General features: G+C 37.2%; 2 protein-coding genes across 3 annotated transcripts in view; one reads left to right on the top strand and one right to left on the bottom strand.

The window, feature by feature from the left end:
- The window catches only part of CAST (calpastatin), a 110,166-nt gene extending 100,982 nt beyond the window's left edge, over positions 1 to 9,184 (top strand). For both annotated transcript variants that reach the window (XM_008569138.1, XM_008569136.1), the window contains exons 26-31: positions 181 to 273; positions 1,605 to 1,649; positions 2,087 to 2,179; positions 4,411 to 4,482; positions 5,948 to 6,013; positions 7,159 to 9,184. In XM_008569138.1, the coding sequence (XP_008567360.1) occupies positions 181 to 273; positions 1,605 to 1,649; positions 2,087 to 2,179; positions 4,411 to 4,482; positions 5,948 to 5,998 (354 nt within the window). In that variant the 3' untranslated portion in view covers positions 5,999 to 6,013; positions 7,159 to 9,184. The remainder of the gene's footprint in view (positions 1 to 180; positions 274 to 1,604; positions 1,650 to 2,086; positions 2,180 to 4,410; positions 4,483 to 5,947; positions 6,014 to 7,158) is intronic.
- Positions 9,185 to 9,232: 48 nt separating this feature from the next.
- ERAP1 (endoplasmic reticulum aminopeptidase 1) overlaps positions 9,233 to 15,583 on the bottom strand; it is a 28,531-nt gene continuing 22,180 nt past the window's right edge. Inside the window, exons 16-18 of the mRNA XM_008569135.1 lie at positions 15,200 to 15,340; positions 14,575 to 14,656; positions 9,233 to 10,555 (exon numbers count right to left, since the gene is read on the bottom strand). Coding sequence (XP_008567357.1) covers positions 10,400 to 10,555; positions 14,575 to 14,656; positions 15,200 to 15,340 — 379 coding nt within the window. The 3' untranslated portion in view covers positions 9,233 to 10,399. The remainder of the gene's footprint in view (positions 10,556 to 14,574; positions 14,657 to 15,199; positions 15,341 to 15,583) is intronic.

Here is a 15,583-nt window from a genome sequence, read left to right as displayed (position 1 = left end):
TACATTTTTTCACCAACTAATAATCAGTTGAAGTTATCTGTGCTGTTCTGTTCCTTAAAAAATAAAAACAGACCATATGTTTTACCTTATAAAAGTACAATCAATGCTAAATGCTTCATTTTAGAATTTTCTAAGTGAAATAGGAAATTAATATTAATTATATGTGCTCACTATTTATAGGAAAAAGCCAAAGCTGAACACAGAGACAAACTTGGAGAAAGAGATGACACTATCCCACCTGAATACAGACATCTCCTAGATAATGATGGGCAGGTAATCGAAGGCAGATGGCTAGACTGGGTTTATGCTACAGAGCTTTTTAAATTCAAACCTCCCTTGAAGTGAATAGAAGCTGTATTCTTTTACAGCAGCATAAAGACATGTCGTGACTGACAGCCTCTAATGTGCCCTCAATGCTGACGAGCAGGCTGTCTAGAATTCTGTAAACGTTTAGTTGAGCCAGTATCATTTGATATTCATATGCGGGGCCCTGTAGTGTAAACAAGGTTGAACAATGTTCAGTCACTCATTGATGCTTAAGAGTGATTCCAGGAGATGGACACAGAAGGACTCTTTCCAAGAAGAGGCTATAAGAATGAGAAGATGGGATTTCAAAGGAAGTAGCCTCTACTTGAGGAAAGCGGAAAAGGAGCTGGTGCTGGAATAATTACTAAGGCAAATGATAAGCCAACTCCAAGACCTGGGTCTCCCTTTCTTCTCCTACACCATTGCCAGCACTACTGAAAGTGAAGACAGGCAAAATGATATTCGCTATCACAAGTCCTGTCTGTCAAAAAGTCCCTGCCCTTCTGTTGTTAACGCGGAAGCCAGTCTTTCTTAGGTCAGCACGCTTGCCTCCCAAACCTTCCTTATTCAGCTTCTACTTTTGAGTCAGTCCGATGATAAATAACCCTTTCCAAGCCTGTTCATCAAATAAAAACAAGGAAGTCCAAATCACATCCTTCCCTTTCTGTACTGGTTCGTTTGGTGGGTAAGATGACTCCCTGAGTTAAATGGTGCTATCAGCCTCAGTGTCTCTGTATTCCTGAAGATAGATTTCTGCATCCTGCTAGAATCCTCCCCACTTTGATAGTACCACCTCATTCCGCCTGTACTCTTTGGGAAATGTATTATTTAATGCCCTTGCTTTTGAAGATGGAGAAATCCTTGATGAGTTGTGTTTGTAATCCTGTCTGAAAATAATCTTCACATCCCTGTCAAGTGTAATAAGCTACAGTACATAAGACATAAAAACACAAGTAACTTTTTGTAACATTTTAAGTAGAATTATAAATTATAACGCAGGATGGCAGAAAGTTCCTTAGTGATTCTTTCACTTCCAGGACCAGACCTTTTCTTACTCTTTCCCTCAAGGCTATTGAAATTGGTTATATGGGTAGTAATTAAGCAAAGCTGGTGGAGAAATAGTAGGGACCCAATTTTATCAGTTATTGCAAATCTATACTCTATTTTATCCAAGTCATTGGATAATAGATTCTATAAATACTGACTACACCTACGTAAAACCTTTACAAAGATCTATATTTAAACAAAATCAAAAATAAAGATCTATGTTTAACCAAAAACACTGTCTTGTTTTTAAGGACAAACCAGTGAAACCACCTACAAAGAAATCGAAGGAATCAGAGGTAAATACTGTGGTAGCATGTTTTCACTTTAAAACATGTTTTATTCTAGCTGTACTTTTATTTTGCATTTTTAAAAACTAAAATGCATTGAATGCCTACCCTGTGCTTGGTAGTGTGCCGAGGCAGGCACTTGAGAGAGAGAGAGAGAGAGAGTGTGTGTGTGTGTGTGTGTGTGTGTGTGTGAACTTTCTCTCATTAAGGCCTCAGAAAAGCCCTTTGCAAATACTAAGCAACTTGTTTTAAGAGTAGAAGAAAATAAGGCTGTCAAGATTTCATGTTTTACCATCTCTGTCACAATACATTATTGTTAGGAAAAGAATGTCTGCAAGGTTGTTTTTTTTTTTTTCTTTTTTCTTTTGAAGCAATGTGGGAAAATGCCCCATATAGCATTTTTCTTTGTGCTTCTTCTCTGATGGTTATTTCTATTAATATCTCAGAAACCTGCAGATGACCAAGACCCCATCGATACTCTCTCGGGAGATTTGGACAGCTGTCCCTCAACTACAGGAACCTCACAGCACACAGAAAAGGTGCTCTACTTCTCCATGTTGACTTTCTTTGAAATATTTGTGTGTGTGTTTGTGTATATGTATACATATATAATTTTTAAACTATAAAATCAATTGAATGATGCCACAGAGAACCTAAAAATAGAGAAAAGAAGAAATAACTTTAATTCCACTACCCTACAAACAGAATTACTTGGTATATTTCCTTGTCTTTTTCCATACGTATATGTTTTACATAGTTGTCCATTTTGTAATACATTGCTTAACATTATTTCATATGTTTTCTGTGTTGCTTTACAACGTCCATCATTTTTGATTGCCACACTGTATTGTTGTATGGCAGTAATGATATGTCTGCATTCACTTCAAATGAGAGCAGTCCCTTACTACACCAGGCCCTCTGCGCTCATTTGCCCCCCACCCCTGGCGTGTCTTCCCCTTTCTGCCCACGCAGCTGGCTGACTCCTCCTCATTCCTCAGGCCCAGCTCACGCATGGGCTCCATCAGGAGGACTGCTCTTACCATGTCTCTCTTCCCAGGCCAGGGTTAGAGGCCCCTTTTTCGTGCTCTGCTTACACTCTGATCACCTGTCATCACATGTGTGTAACATCACAGAGCCTTGTGCTTTGTATGGTACTAATGTGTCTTTTACCTCTGTGCTCAGCGTTAGCAGAATGCCTGGTGCTCAGAACGTGATTCAATTGAATGAGAAATGAATGTGTAATTCAGCAAGTGTGGGGCACACCTCATAAATCAAACAGAAGGAAAAGTGAAATGAGTACCCTTCATTCTTATTTTCAGGAAAGTTAATTCTGCAGATCTGTTTGCTCTTGTTTTGGCTGTAGCCAATTCTGCAGATCTCTTTGCTGTTGTTTTCGCATAGCTCCCAATCACTGAATGGTTAGTCCTTCCTTATTGGGTGATTTAATTTCTAGACCACTCGAGCATCCTATTTCTCACTCCTGAAAACTCCTAAATAATGACTATTTTTGGTGAATCAACTTTATTTTTATATGTAACTTGCTCCAGCTCTCTGTAGTTGTTTCCATGGTTATATTTCTCTTCCAGAAGTGTCTTGTTTTTGCTCTATTGGCACATAAAACAGTCCCAATAAAGACAAGCTCTGGTTTTTTTTTTATCCCAGTGAATTTTGTTTGTTTTTAATAAACTTTAAATGTACACAATAAAATTTACAACATGATGTTATGAGATATATATAGATAGTAAAATGGTTACTATAGTGAAGGACATTAACATATCTATCATCTCACGTAGTTACTTATTTTTTGTGACAGGAGCAGCTAAAATCTTATTTAACAAAAATCCCTAATACAATATAATTTTATTAATTTTGGTCCTCATGTTGTATATTAGATCTCTACACTTTTTCATCCTACATATCCACTATTTTGTATCCCTTGACCTAGATTTCCCCAATTCATTTCTAACCCTTCCCTCCCCCGCCATGGTAACCACTGTTTCATTCTCTATCTCTGTGTATTTGAACTCTCTGTATAAGTTCCACATATAAGTGAGATCATGGGTGTTTGTCCTCCAGGTCTATCCATGTTGTTGCAAATGGCAGGATCTCCTTTTTTTAAGGCTGAATAATATTCCTTGCATATACATTTTTTTTTTCCATTCATCTGTTCATGGGCAGTTGGGTTGCTTCTACATCTTGGTTATTGTGAATAATGCTGCAGTGAACATGGGAGTACAGATATCTTTATGAGGTGGTGATTTAATTTCCTTTGGTTATTATATACCCAGAAGAGGGATTGCTGTGTTGTATGGGAGTTCTATTTTTAATTTCTTTAGGAATTTCCATACTGTTTTCCATAATGGCTGTATCAATCTACATTCCCACCAACACTGTACTCAGATTACCTCTTCTTCATAGCCTCGCCAACATTTGTTATTTCTTGTCTTTTTTATAATAGACAAACTCTGTTTTTATGTGCAAAATAAGATTTAGGTGAATCATGCATCATGGAAATTGGCAGAACATCAATGTGACCCACATTTCCCTCCTAATTTTTATCCTTTTTACCTCCTGCCTAAAACACTTCCTTGTATATTCACCATTGTTCCAAAAATCATGACCAAAACACCCAGAGTCTTCCATTATTTAAGTAAGTTGGAAATCTCCAGGATACTAGAAAGAATAGTCTGCATTAATTTGATTGACCCAATAGTTAATTACTAGATGGATTGATGATAGCAATAACCTCATTACATTTCCTTTGCCTTAGCATAAGAGCAAGAAGACTGCTTCCAGTTCCAAAGCACCCAAGAACGGAGGTAAAGCAAAGGATCCAGCAAAGGTAAACACAGAGCAGTAAACATTCTACAAATTACCAATCACCAGAGTGGGGTTTATCCTTCTGGTCATTTAATTTCTTATTGGAATCTATTTAGAATAAAAGATTTTTTTTTTAACACTGTCTATTCCCTAGCATGCATGCCTTGCTAAAGAAATTGAATTTTTACAGATATGTATGTATATATATATATATGTTTATAAAACTACGTTATTACTATGATTTTTAAAGCACCAGTTACTTAAATACATATATATTTAATGTACCAGTTACTTAAATATATGTATAGTATATGCTATACATTAAATATAAATAATATAAAACATATTTATAATATTTATTTAAAAATTTACATTAAAAATTTTTAAAGCACCAGCTACTTAAAAATATGTATTATATATAAAACATATGTATAAATATATATATTTAAGTAAATGGTACTTTAAAAATCTAAATGAATGTTCTTAACACAATTCAAGTTGCTTTCATTTCCCTTATTAAAATACCATCAGAGTAAATACATGGTTTTATAAATTTTATAACATGGAAATAGTATCCAGAATTAGGGAAAACATTAGAGTTTTTGTGGTTCATTATATTCATTAGATAGCATTTTAGAGGGAGATGGACTATTAGTACATAATTTTTCATGTTGCTCTAGACGATAGTAGAATTAAAGCTAATGAATGGAAGTTATAGGGTCTAGTTTAAGTCTTAGAGTTGGACATTAATGGAGCACAACAATTGAGAGCTTCCTCTTATTAAAATTACTCAAGTCATGGTCAGGAATGGAAGTTAGATTGGACAACTTGTAGATTTCTTCTAATTCTAAGAATTATGATCCAAATGGTTATTACTATGACTCTCTGACTATAATGAGAAATTAACAGTGCAGCTTTAAAAGCAATAGTCCAGATGTATCAACACTTTTAAGATAGTGAAGTCTTGATATAATAGATTCCATTAAAGGACACAGGAAACATGATTGATCACTGACAGTTACTCATGCCATTATATCTCAAAGAGATTAAATAGATTAAATGCTTATTATTTAATTTGTTGTATAGAGTACTTCATCAGCTCTTTAACAGATTAGAAAGCATAATAACCCTTTCTGATAAGTGGATTAGGCCAGCCATGCCCCCAAGTACAGGAAAAGGATGGATCACCATAGAATGATAAAACACTGCCATCCATGAATACCTATGCATTTGTTTTCTCTACTTACCCCAGCTTTAAAAAAAAAAAAAAGTTTAAAGTGAGAAATTTAGGATCACTTAAGGTAGTTTTTAGCTTATAAAATTGAGGGGAAAAACTCAATGTTTTGTCCAAAGGAGAAAAGAAACTTAAAAAGAATCATCTTTTGTTCCATCTGCTCATAAGCCTCCTCTGGTTGATCGGTTTTTTGATACTTAATCCAGAAAAGAAAGAGCTCACCACACACTGATGGTTTTACTTTCCCTTTTAGACAACAGAGGAAACTTCCAAGCCACAAACTGGAGAAAAAAATACAAGTTAAAGTTTACACTCTTTGGTAAGTTGAGTATTTATTGTAAATGAAGATAACCGTGCCTCAACCAACCAACGTGTTAGATGTGAGAGAAGCAAAGTCCACCTCTTGAATATTTCCTGCTGTTTTTATATTATTGCCATGAAAAATGCACATTGCAAAATCTACAGAGTAACCAGCCATTCTCTGAAAAGCACTAAATGGGATGATTGTACTATTGGAATGTTTAAAAACATTAATCTTGGGCCGATCCCGTGGCGCACTCGGGAGAGTGCGGTGCTGAGAGTGCAGCAACGCTCCCGCTACGGGTTCGGATCCTATATAGGGATGGCCGGTACGCTCACTGGCTGAGCGCGGTGCAGGTGACACCAAGCCAAGGGTTGCAATCCCCTTACCGGTCACGAAAAAGACAAAAAACAACAAACATTAATCTTAGAATTAAGAGCTCTTCAAAATATTAGGCCAGACTGTTTAGAAAATGACTTTATGAGACTAGTTGGATCTTTGAAATCCAAATGCTCATGACTGCAGGTTATTGTAGCAAACTAAAATTAGCATGCTACAACTTGTAGTGAAATGTCCTTAAGATATATATTTATCACCTAAAATACCAACACATGGTGGGGTGGGGAGAAGTACCCTTTAGAGTCTGGTGGAAATTACAGGGTTTTTGGAACAAGGGCAAAGGAAAGGATTGACCACTTTCATTTGCCTTAATTTTGGAAAGTACAGTACTGTATTTGATTCTAATTTATGGTGACTGAAGAAATCCAACAGATGAAGGAATTTCTGAAATTTATCTTGAGAGCTGGATCCTTATCTTAATCTTCAGAGAGGAGAGGTATTACTCCAAACCATCAAAGTACATAACCACTTACTGATGAAAGCCTAAAAGAAATAAAAATGTATGTTAAATCAGGTTCCTCTCTTTCAATATGATCCATTTTTATTTCTTTATAAGGAGAGAGGTATACTAATTAGAACTGCTCTAAAGATTTTTCCCAAAATTTTAAAAGATTTTCCATTAATAATCCACTCTCATATTTACTTATAGGAAATTTCTTCTCATCTGTTATATAATGCTTTTGCTAAAGGGTATATTTACTATTTCTGTAACAAGAAAATTACATATCAAGTGGTTCACTAGATTTTCTGTTTGAATTTTTAAGGTATCTGCATATAAAATCTTCTGCTGGTGGATGGTGACTTTTGAAGAACAAAAGACTTTGGCAAGAGAAAATTTTTCTGGGTGGCTTCTAGACAGTGGTATTTGTTGAGTCCTTTGACATTCTAAACTTTGGTTGTTATTCTTTTCCAGAAAGAAATGAATTTGTCTGGTTCACCTGTGTTATACTGAGTATTGATAAACTTTGAATTTTTTAAAAATTGCCTTTAGTTGGGAAAGGAAGCTTTATATTTGTAAGAAATATATTTGATAACATTTCTTAAAGCAACACCAAAAAAAGAAAAATTTTGCAAACTTTTGCACATTCTACACACAGTGCCTGTAAATCTTATTAGCGTTTTCAGTTTGCACTTAATCTTTTTTGTTAGCATTTGGAAAACAATGTTTTAAACATTCTTCAACCTTCTAATTTCTTGTTACCCACTTTCCTCGGGCTTTTGAACTGTATTTGATGTTTCTTTGGGTTAATGTTTGTACATCAAACATAAAATATTGTACATTGGGCCTACACCTCCTCTTGAGCTGCTAATAATAAATTAATAGTAGATCACGACAAACCAGGAAGCACCCGAACCCCTTTTCAGTTTGGACTCCTCTCTGCCAGAAGTGAAGACTTCTGCACCTCACAGTCGGCACAAAACACACTGAGACTTGAATCAAGTCAGCAGAAAAGCAGAATGCAAGCTAGATAAGTCACTGTACAGCAAGTTTTGAGAATAAAAAAATCTAATTCTTAGAGTATTCATATGGTTTGAACTCTGGTGGTTTACGACGTTATTAAACTGTGCTCTCTACTCTCTGTGCATAAAATCTGAGCAGCAATTATTTGCTTAGAGCCATCGCCACATTAGTCTTTGCACTGTATAGGATCTGGCTTTATGGAAATTAATTTACCAAATATGAAAACAAACTTTTGCTTTAAAAAAACCCTGAAATTTAAAATCTCCTTTTCCCCCGTGGCAATTTAAGAACTAAGCTCTGATGTCGTACAACTTTGAATGGTTTCTCAGATCTTTCTGAATGAATAGTTTATGAATGTTGTACTCATGTCATGAAAGAATTTGATAAATATTTAATTTCATCTTCATTTCCTGGTAGTGGACGTAGGGAAAGATGTCAGGTACGTATCATAGAACAGATTTGGAATTTGTTTTTAGATAGCATGGCCTTCCTTGGAACAGTTTAAAGCTTTTGTTAGAATTTAACTGACTTCACTAAAAATATCATCACCAATGCTGTTTAATGGGGCAAGCAGAAATAACAACACTGCTTCCAACACTGCTTTTAATGGGGATAAATTTTGTTACTACTCCCTAAAAATACTCTCTGAAAATCATGCACATACCTATGGGACTTCAAACTCCACCTACTTAAAATGCTGTGTCTTTGTCCCATCAGAGATATAGTGATTATTCTATTTTCAAGGCAGTAACAAGAAAAGGAAAAACACTTTTCCTGAAGGATTTTAACTATATATCTAATTCTCTCATTTGGGCGGTATAGATGTTTGCTTTGCTTAAAAAAAGAAAAAAGACTGAAACCTTTGACGGTGACAGATGTGTTTGCAAGGGTATGGCTGAAGTATTACTAATTTCCATGCATATATAGAAGTATTTTTAAATGACATACCAAAATCCAGATTTAAGAATGCCTGTAAATAAATGTTTAAGGGACTCTGAATTTGCCTTCTTTTTTTATTAGAAATATCGAGACTTGGGTGTTTGCGAATAACTAATGATGAATTGACTTGAGTAAGCTACAGGATCTCAGTCCTTTTTTTACCCATATAATTAGGAGAAAATAATTGCAAATGTCTGCTTAGAGGTGAAGAGCAATTTATTACCAAAAAGATTTCTACACGTTGTGGCAATATTGTATCTGTTTAGAAAATGGGCTTTTCCAAAAGCGGATGAAGACAGGATTCTCAGGTGACCAAAAACTGACAATATTTCCATGTTTCATTAATCAAGATATAAAATATAATTAAAGCAAAATATTTTACATTAAAATCTTGGCTGTGAATGTTTTTTTAGAAGGAAAATAGCCTGGGGTGGAAATTACCAGTGATTTCTGATTTTATTTTTATTTCTCAGACCACTAACCATGCAATAGGTATACAAATGGAATTGTAAACACATTTATGTCCAGAGAATCACTATTCGATAGTGTATTACAGCAACACATTTTGACATTTTTTGTGTCAATCAATCATATAGACCTTTATCTTGAAATTTTTGTCATATATTCAAAAAATTCATGTACATAAGAACTTCAGTTCAAAGCCAAAGAATGTCCTCACTTAGGCTAATATAAGCAGATATTTTCAGTTTCACAATATGTTATCATTTATTGGTGACTCTGCAATGATTTATTGGCAGTAAGTACCCATAGCGAGTTATTTAGTTGTTGGAATTTTTACAAAGGTGTGGGCAGGGTGCATGGAAACCACAGGTATCACTGGGAATAGTAAGAACCAGGCTGTCACGTTGTAGCCTCTGTCCCAGAAGAGATGAGAGAAGGAAGCAGTAACCAGAACCTGGAAATGGAGAAGGCTGGGTGGAAGAAAGGCCACCTCTCAGGAACCAAGACCTTTAGTGAAGGCCTGCCTGAGGCAACCTGCCAGGGAACCAGGGGAAAAAAACACCCCCGTACCCCATCTCCTGGGGCTCCCCATTGACCAAAATCCAGAGGGCAAGAAAGCCTGATGACATGGGCCTACAAGGGAGCCCCTGGGCATGGAGCAAGGAAGAGAAGGGTGGACAGCCTACTTGGAGGGGTCAACAGGAGAGCTCCAGCACAACCATAGTCCAGCTTAGTCTTTGATCCAGGTGTTCACGGTTCAGTATCCTCCACTATTCAAAGTCTTCAAGGGAGATAGATGAAACAGCTTATGAATAACAAACACGTGGGGCACAGGGTTTTGGACACTGGGGTTTAAGCATAAAATATAAAATGAGAATAATAAGGTAATTCTCCGTGGCAGGAAACCCACCACTTGGGTTTATGTTGCAGGGCAACACCTGCAAATGAAACGCGGTAGTAATAGCCCATTGATGAAAAACTAACAGCCCATCTTTTCACAGGAATGGCCAAATGAATGAGGAGTTGAAGGGAAAGGAAGTATCTTCAGCTGGAGCCAAAACAGCCATCTCTAGTTTGAAAATATTCACATTCAACAAAATTGGGGGATTCTAGGTCACAGGAACCTGGCAAGGAATGAATCATTACAGCAGTTCAAGCTTTTCATTTTGCAGCCATACTCTGATTTTTTCAAAATTCTTATCCATCCAACGTATGTTTTCTTCAATGGTTTCAATTGTTTGTTGGACACAACGGAGCTGAGAACCATTTTCTTTTAAAGAACTGAAGAATCCTTTTACCTTATGAAGAAAAATTGAATTTTTAAAAATTAGTTTTATTACATTAAGCAAATGTAACTTCTGTTTATTATATTAAGCAAAAGAAAACTGAAGCCAGAATTCCAGCATCTCAAAATTCTACATAGAAGGCAGTCCCAGGTGTCTGGATTCAATTATGTACACATAAGCTGTACGAAATGAGCTCATGCCTCATGATGTCAGGTTCTATGTTTTTTTCTCTGCAGCCCTCTTATTTATTCACAGTTGCCAGACTTTAAAAGACTTTACTGTTTACAATTTTATAATTAAGGTTTAATTGACTGTGTCTATTTAATGCATATCCTGTTTTATACACACAGATGCAAACTTAATTTTTTTAAAACATATCTAAAAAGCAGAATGTGTGGACTGTCTTCTTTGCCAAGCAAAACAGTTCTGACCACTTAAGTGCAGTCTTTCTCCATGGGCCTGGCCGTGCATGCTGTTACAGAAACTCTGTGGGAAATGGGGTTCTTAGCAAGTTATGGTGGTAAGACCCCAAATCTTGCCAATTTTTTTATCCTAATCCATAATTTGTGTATTGTTCCCTCAAGATAAAATCCACATAAAGTTCCCCATAGTTTTAAAGAGATAAGAGAGTTTTAGCTGTCTCCTCAAAAATATCTTTGCTCTTGTTTCATCCCTTAAGCTCACATGAGGGACAGGCTGGCTCTGCCACAGCATTGAATATTGTGCTATTCTGTTTCGCCTTAAAGGGTTCTTAACCTTTTCTCCATAAATTTTCACACCACTAATCAATCAATTTTTTAATTTTTGTAGTCAGGAAGTAAGTGTAGGCCAAGATATATTATTTATTCAGCATGGATTCCAGACAACTAATTCCTAAAAAATCCATGTCCTAATACCATATTATAAGTTTGGGAATATGGGGTGGGGGTAGGAATAGGCTTTAGAAAGATCAAATTCCAATTTTAAATGATGCAGAGTTGTTTTAAAATTATAGCTCAATACAACTTTTCAGTGAGCTGAAGGCATCGCCTAGAAAGCACTTCTCCGCCTCCAGTGTCCTGCCTTGAGTTGTATCTCAGCCTACTCTCTCATACTCTCAGAACTCGGGATTAATTCATAGTCAGTTAAAAATCATATTGGGCACTCTTCAACAGTTAGACCACATCAATGATTTTTCTAATTGGTTAAGCCTGAAGGAGGTCATCCTGATAGCCCCACTAAAAGGCAGACCTTCAACAGGAGGTCTGTTAACCCTTGCCCTTACCCAAAATTGTCTCCTATCTTCATCTGCCTTGGAGATGCAGCATCTCAACTATTTGATTTAGATGTGACTCTCAGAGAACATTTTCTGTGCAATAAGCAGTGAGATATAGGGATAGAAAAACAGGCTAATCCTCCTAACTTGTTTGACCTTGAACAAATGGGTTCACTTCTCTGGGATTCAGTGTCCTAATTTGTAAAATTAGGATAATATCTACATTGCAGAGTGGTGTTGAGAATGTAGTTACGTAATGTGGCTGAAGTGTAGAACCTAAAAACCCAGCATGTACTAGGGACACAACTTCATCTATTTACTCACCAATATTTACTCAGGTTCTTATTCATCTGTCTGCCTTAATTACTGTGACTAGACACAGGATGAGGCAATGAACCAGTACCTTGCCCTCATGCAGCTTACAGTCTACCTGGCTGTATAAACAGTAAATATGATTACTATAAATATACTGCTGTGAAGAAAGTAAGTCAGGGTATGATAGTAATGGGGGAGAGGGTGGCCTGCTTTAGACAGCGTGGTCCGGTAAGGTGATATTTGAGCTGGGACCTCTGAAGGATAAAATGAGCAAGCCAAGTAGAGAGAAGAAAAAGTTCAGAGGCTTAGATACAGGAGAAACCCCTGGGGGCCAGGAGCAAGAGGCAGCTGAGTGGCTGTGACGTTGTGAGACAGCAAGCACAGGAGCGCATGTGGGAATTGGCTGGAGAGGTGGGCAGGAACCAGATCATCAAGATCTTGGACACACAGGAAGGAGGAGCTTAGAGTTTACTGCAAGGCAGGGTTTCAAGAAGGCAGGGTCAGTCATGGACCATGGATGGGTTTGCAGTTTTAAATGTGGAATATGGTTTGCTATTGGCCAAATGCAGGAGAAGGGTCAGTTAAAAGGCTATGGCAAGAGATGGAAAAGGCTTGGATTGGGGTAAGAGCAGAAAAGACTACTGCATAGATATGAGGCAAGTGCTAGGCACAGAGGCAACGGGACCCAGGGAAGAATTAGATGTGAGAGGAAGGATGACTCCTACATTTTAAATGTCAGTAGGATACTCTTCATTATGGCAATCTCTCAGGCTCTTCAGGGTCTTTGCAACCTGATGGTTCCTCTACTCACAACACTCTTGTCTCCTAATTATCCTATAAAACATAGCACCATTCCCCCACCCCAATCACACACTCTCCTTGCCTTATTCATCTTCAGAGCGTGTAACTATTTGGCGTAAATTGATTTGTCTGTAATTGTCTGATTCCTCCAAAGGAACTTAGGCTCCATGAAAGCAGGGGCTTTATCTGTTCATCTCTGTAGCCCCAGAACCAAAAAACATGCTTGGCATAAAATAAGAATGTAATATGTCTTGAATGCATTAATGAGAAAACGAATGAACAAATGAATGAATGAAGTGTTCTGTTGCTATAGATCTGATCTATGAATGGATATCTATTTGGTCAAAGCCTATGTACAGCTCTTTAGTCATCACATAGGATACCTCTGCTGTAGACCTCACTGGAGCTCACGCTTGAATTATCATGTGCAAATTAATTTACAAGCCTGGATGAGGCTACTGAAAACTGGAGAAAAGCTAAGGAACTATGACAACCTTTCATTCTTTTGCATTTTCAAAGCTTTCTCCCTATATCAAGCTAGGTCATGGTATAACCAGACTACACAATGGAACTATTCCTAAATTTTAATACTAGGCTCTTAGCCTTTACATAAAGTAGCATATTTTAAAAGCCATGTAAAATTTGTTCCACAACTTTACTACAGGAAACCTTATTACAGAAGGGACACCACAAAACAATGACTCACACATTAAATTTCTCAGAGTTTAGGATGGGAGGAAAGCCTGCTTTTGTAGAATACTTGTACCTTTCATGTTCCCTTTTACCAGACAATGAGAATAATTCATACTGATTTTCCTCATTTTTCCTCGACTGCTAGGAAGCTCTGTTACAAGTTTAGGGTACCATTTCATTAATTATCCTCAGCATAAGTCCCATGTATACTTATCTCCTATCCATTTTCAAGCTTTGTGTTCTTTATGTTAACATTTCTTTGATAGTTGCCTAAAATTGTTTCTGAAAATAGATATTAGATATAATAAGTAACAGGGAATCCATGAACTTGGATAGAAGAGAACCAAGATTCCAGACCTGCCTCTTTCACAATAGCTTGATGACCACTGCAGTCGTTTCTACCTTAACATCCTTAAGCAAGGACTAATTCTCTCAAGTAAGTTTTTGGAGTCCTAAAGTTTTTAATGGCAGAGCTAAGACCTCTTAATGTGTTTGAGAAGAGGCACAGTTTTTAGTAATTTATTTGCAACTGATTTTTGCTTATACCAACTCGATAGCATCCAAAAAAATAACTTCTAAATGACAAAATCCATTTCTGACTCATCACACTTTTAAAATATTTTGTCTACCCTATACTTACTAGCTAATTGTCAGTTAATTTTAAAAGCAAAATTTGGGGCCGGCCCAGTGGCGCACTCAGTAGAGTGCGGCGCTTGGGAGTGTGGCAGCGCTCCCATCGAGGGTTCGGATCCCATATAGAGACCAGTCCACTCACTGGTTGAGTGCGGTGCGGGCGCGACACCGAGGGTTGCGATCCCATTGCTGGTCGCGGTGCAGGCGCGACACCGAGGGTTGTGATCCCGTTGCCAGTCGCGGTGCGGGCGCGACACCGAGGGTTACGATCCTGTTACCAGTCACGAAAAAAGACAAAAAGGAAAAAAAAAAAAAAAGCAAAATTTGTCTTTACCTCTTCAAGCCGTGTTCTTGTAGAGAACTGATTTGTTGTTCCCATTACCATGTGAGCTATGGAAGGTGAGCCAAGTTCAAACCTAGAAACGGAAATTGTCAAAATGTGTTGTGAAATACTTACTTATTCAACATATATTTTTAAGTGCCTCATATATACAAAAGCATTTAACTAAAGACTGAGTAGTCATGAAAAAGATATAAAATATGATCGCTATTCTCCAATGGGTTTAGTATCTAGTTGTAAAATATAATACACACCAACAGCTGAATAAAAGATTAAGTATCCAAAAGCAAATGATAGCAGTAGGAAGTGCTACAAGAGTTGAACAAAGGCAGATGCAAACAAGCAAAAGTGCTAATAGAAGTCTTGGGCTTCAAATAAGTCAGTCCGTACAGGAAGGGCTTATTCCTGATGGAATGGACAGTGTTACTATGCAGATACGTTAGTTAGCATGTGATTAGAGTTTTATATTTTCTAAGGGTATTTTAAGTATTTCCACTGCCTATGTTTAATCAAAAAAAATCCCTCTGGACTGTTACTGTTCTTTTACAGACAACAAAGCTAACACACAGCAAAGTTAAGGAATTTATCCAGTCCCAGCACAATTGTTGGTGCTACTTACTTTTGTACAAGTTTATTCCAATTTTCCCTCAGAAACTGCCAGGCCAATGGATATCCCACTGGATTTCTGCCAATGAGTGTAAGAATACCTGGAAACTCCTGAGTTTTTATTATATCTCCCTTAAAACTTTGATCTAGAAGCCTGGAAAGATAAACAAAAAAAAAAAGGTTCGCAATAAACAAACAATGAAACAGTTACAAATAACTGCAATAAAATAATCTGAAAAAAGGGCCGGCCCGGTGGCGCACTCGGTAGAGTGCGGTGCTTGGGAGCGTGGCGGCGCTCCCACCGAGGGTTCGGATCCCATATAGAGACCAGTCCGCTCACTGGTTGAGCGCGGTGCGGGCGCGACACCGAGGGTTGCAATCCCGTTGCCGGTCGCGG

The sequence above is a fragment of the Galeopterus variegatus genome, unplaced genomic scaffold, assembly GCF_000696425.1.
Source record: "Galeopterus variegatus unplaced genomic scaffold, G_variegatus-3.0.2 Scaffold467, whole genome shotgun sequence".
Classification (NCBI taxonomy): Eukaryota; Metazoa; Chordata; class Mammalia; order Dermoptera; family Cynocephalidae; genus Galeopterus; species Galeopterus variegatus.
The sequence above is the reverse complement of the archived record's forward strand: the minus strand, read 5'-3'. Positions and strand labels throughout refer to the sequence as shown.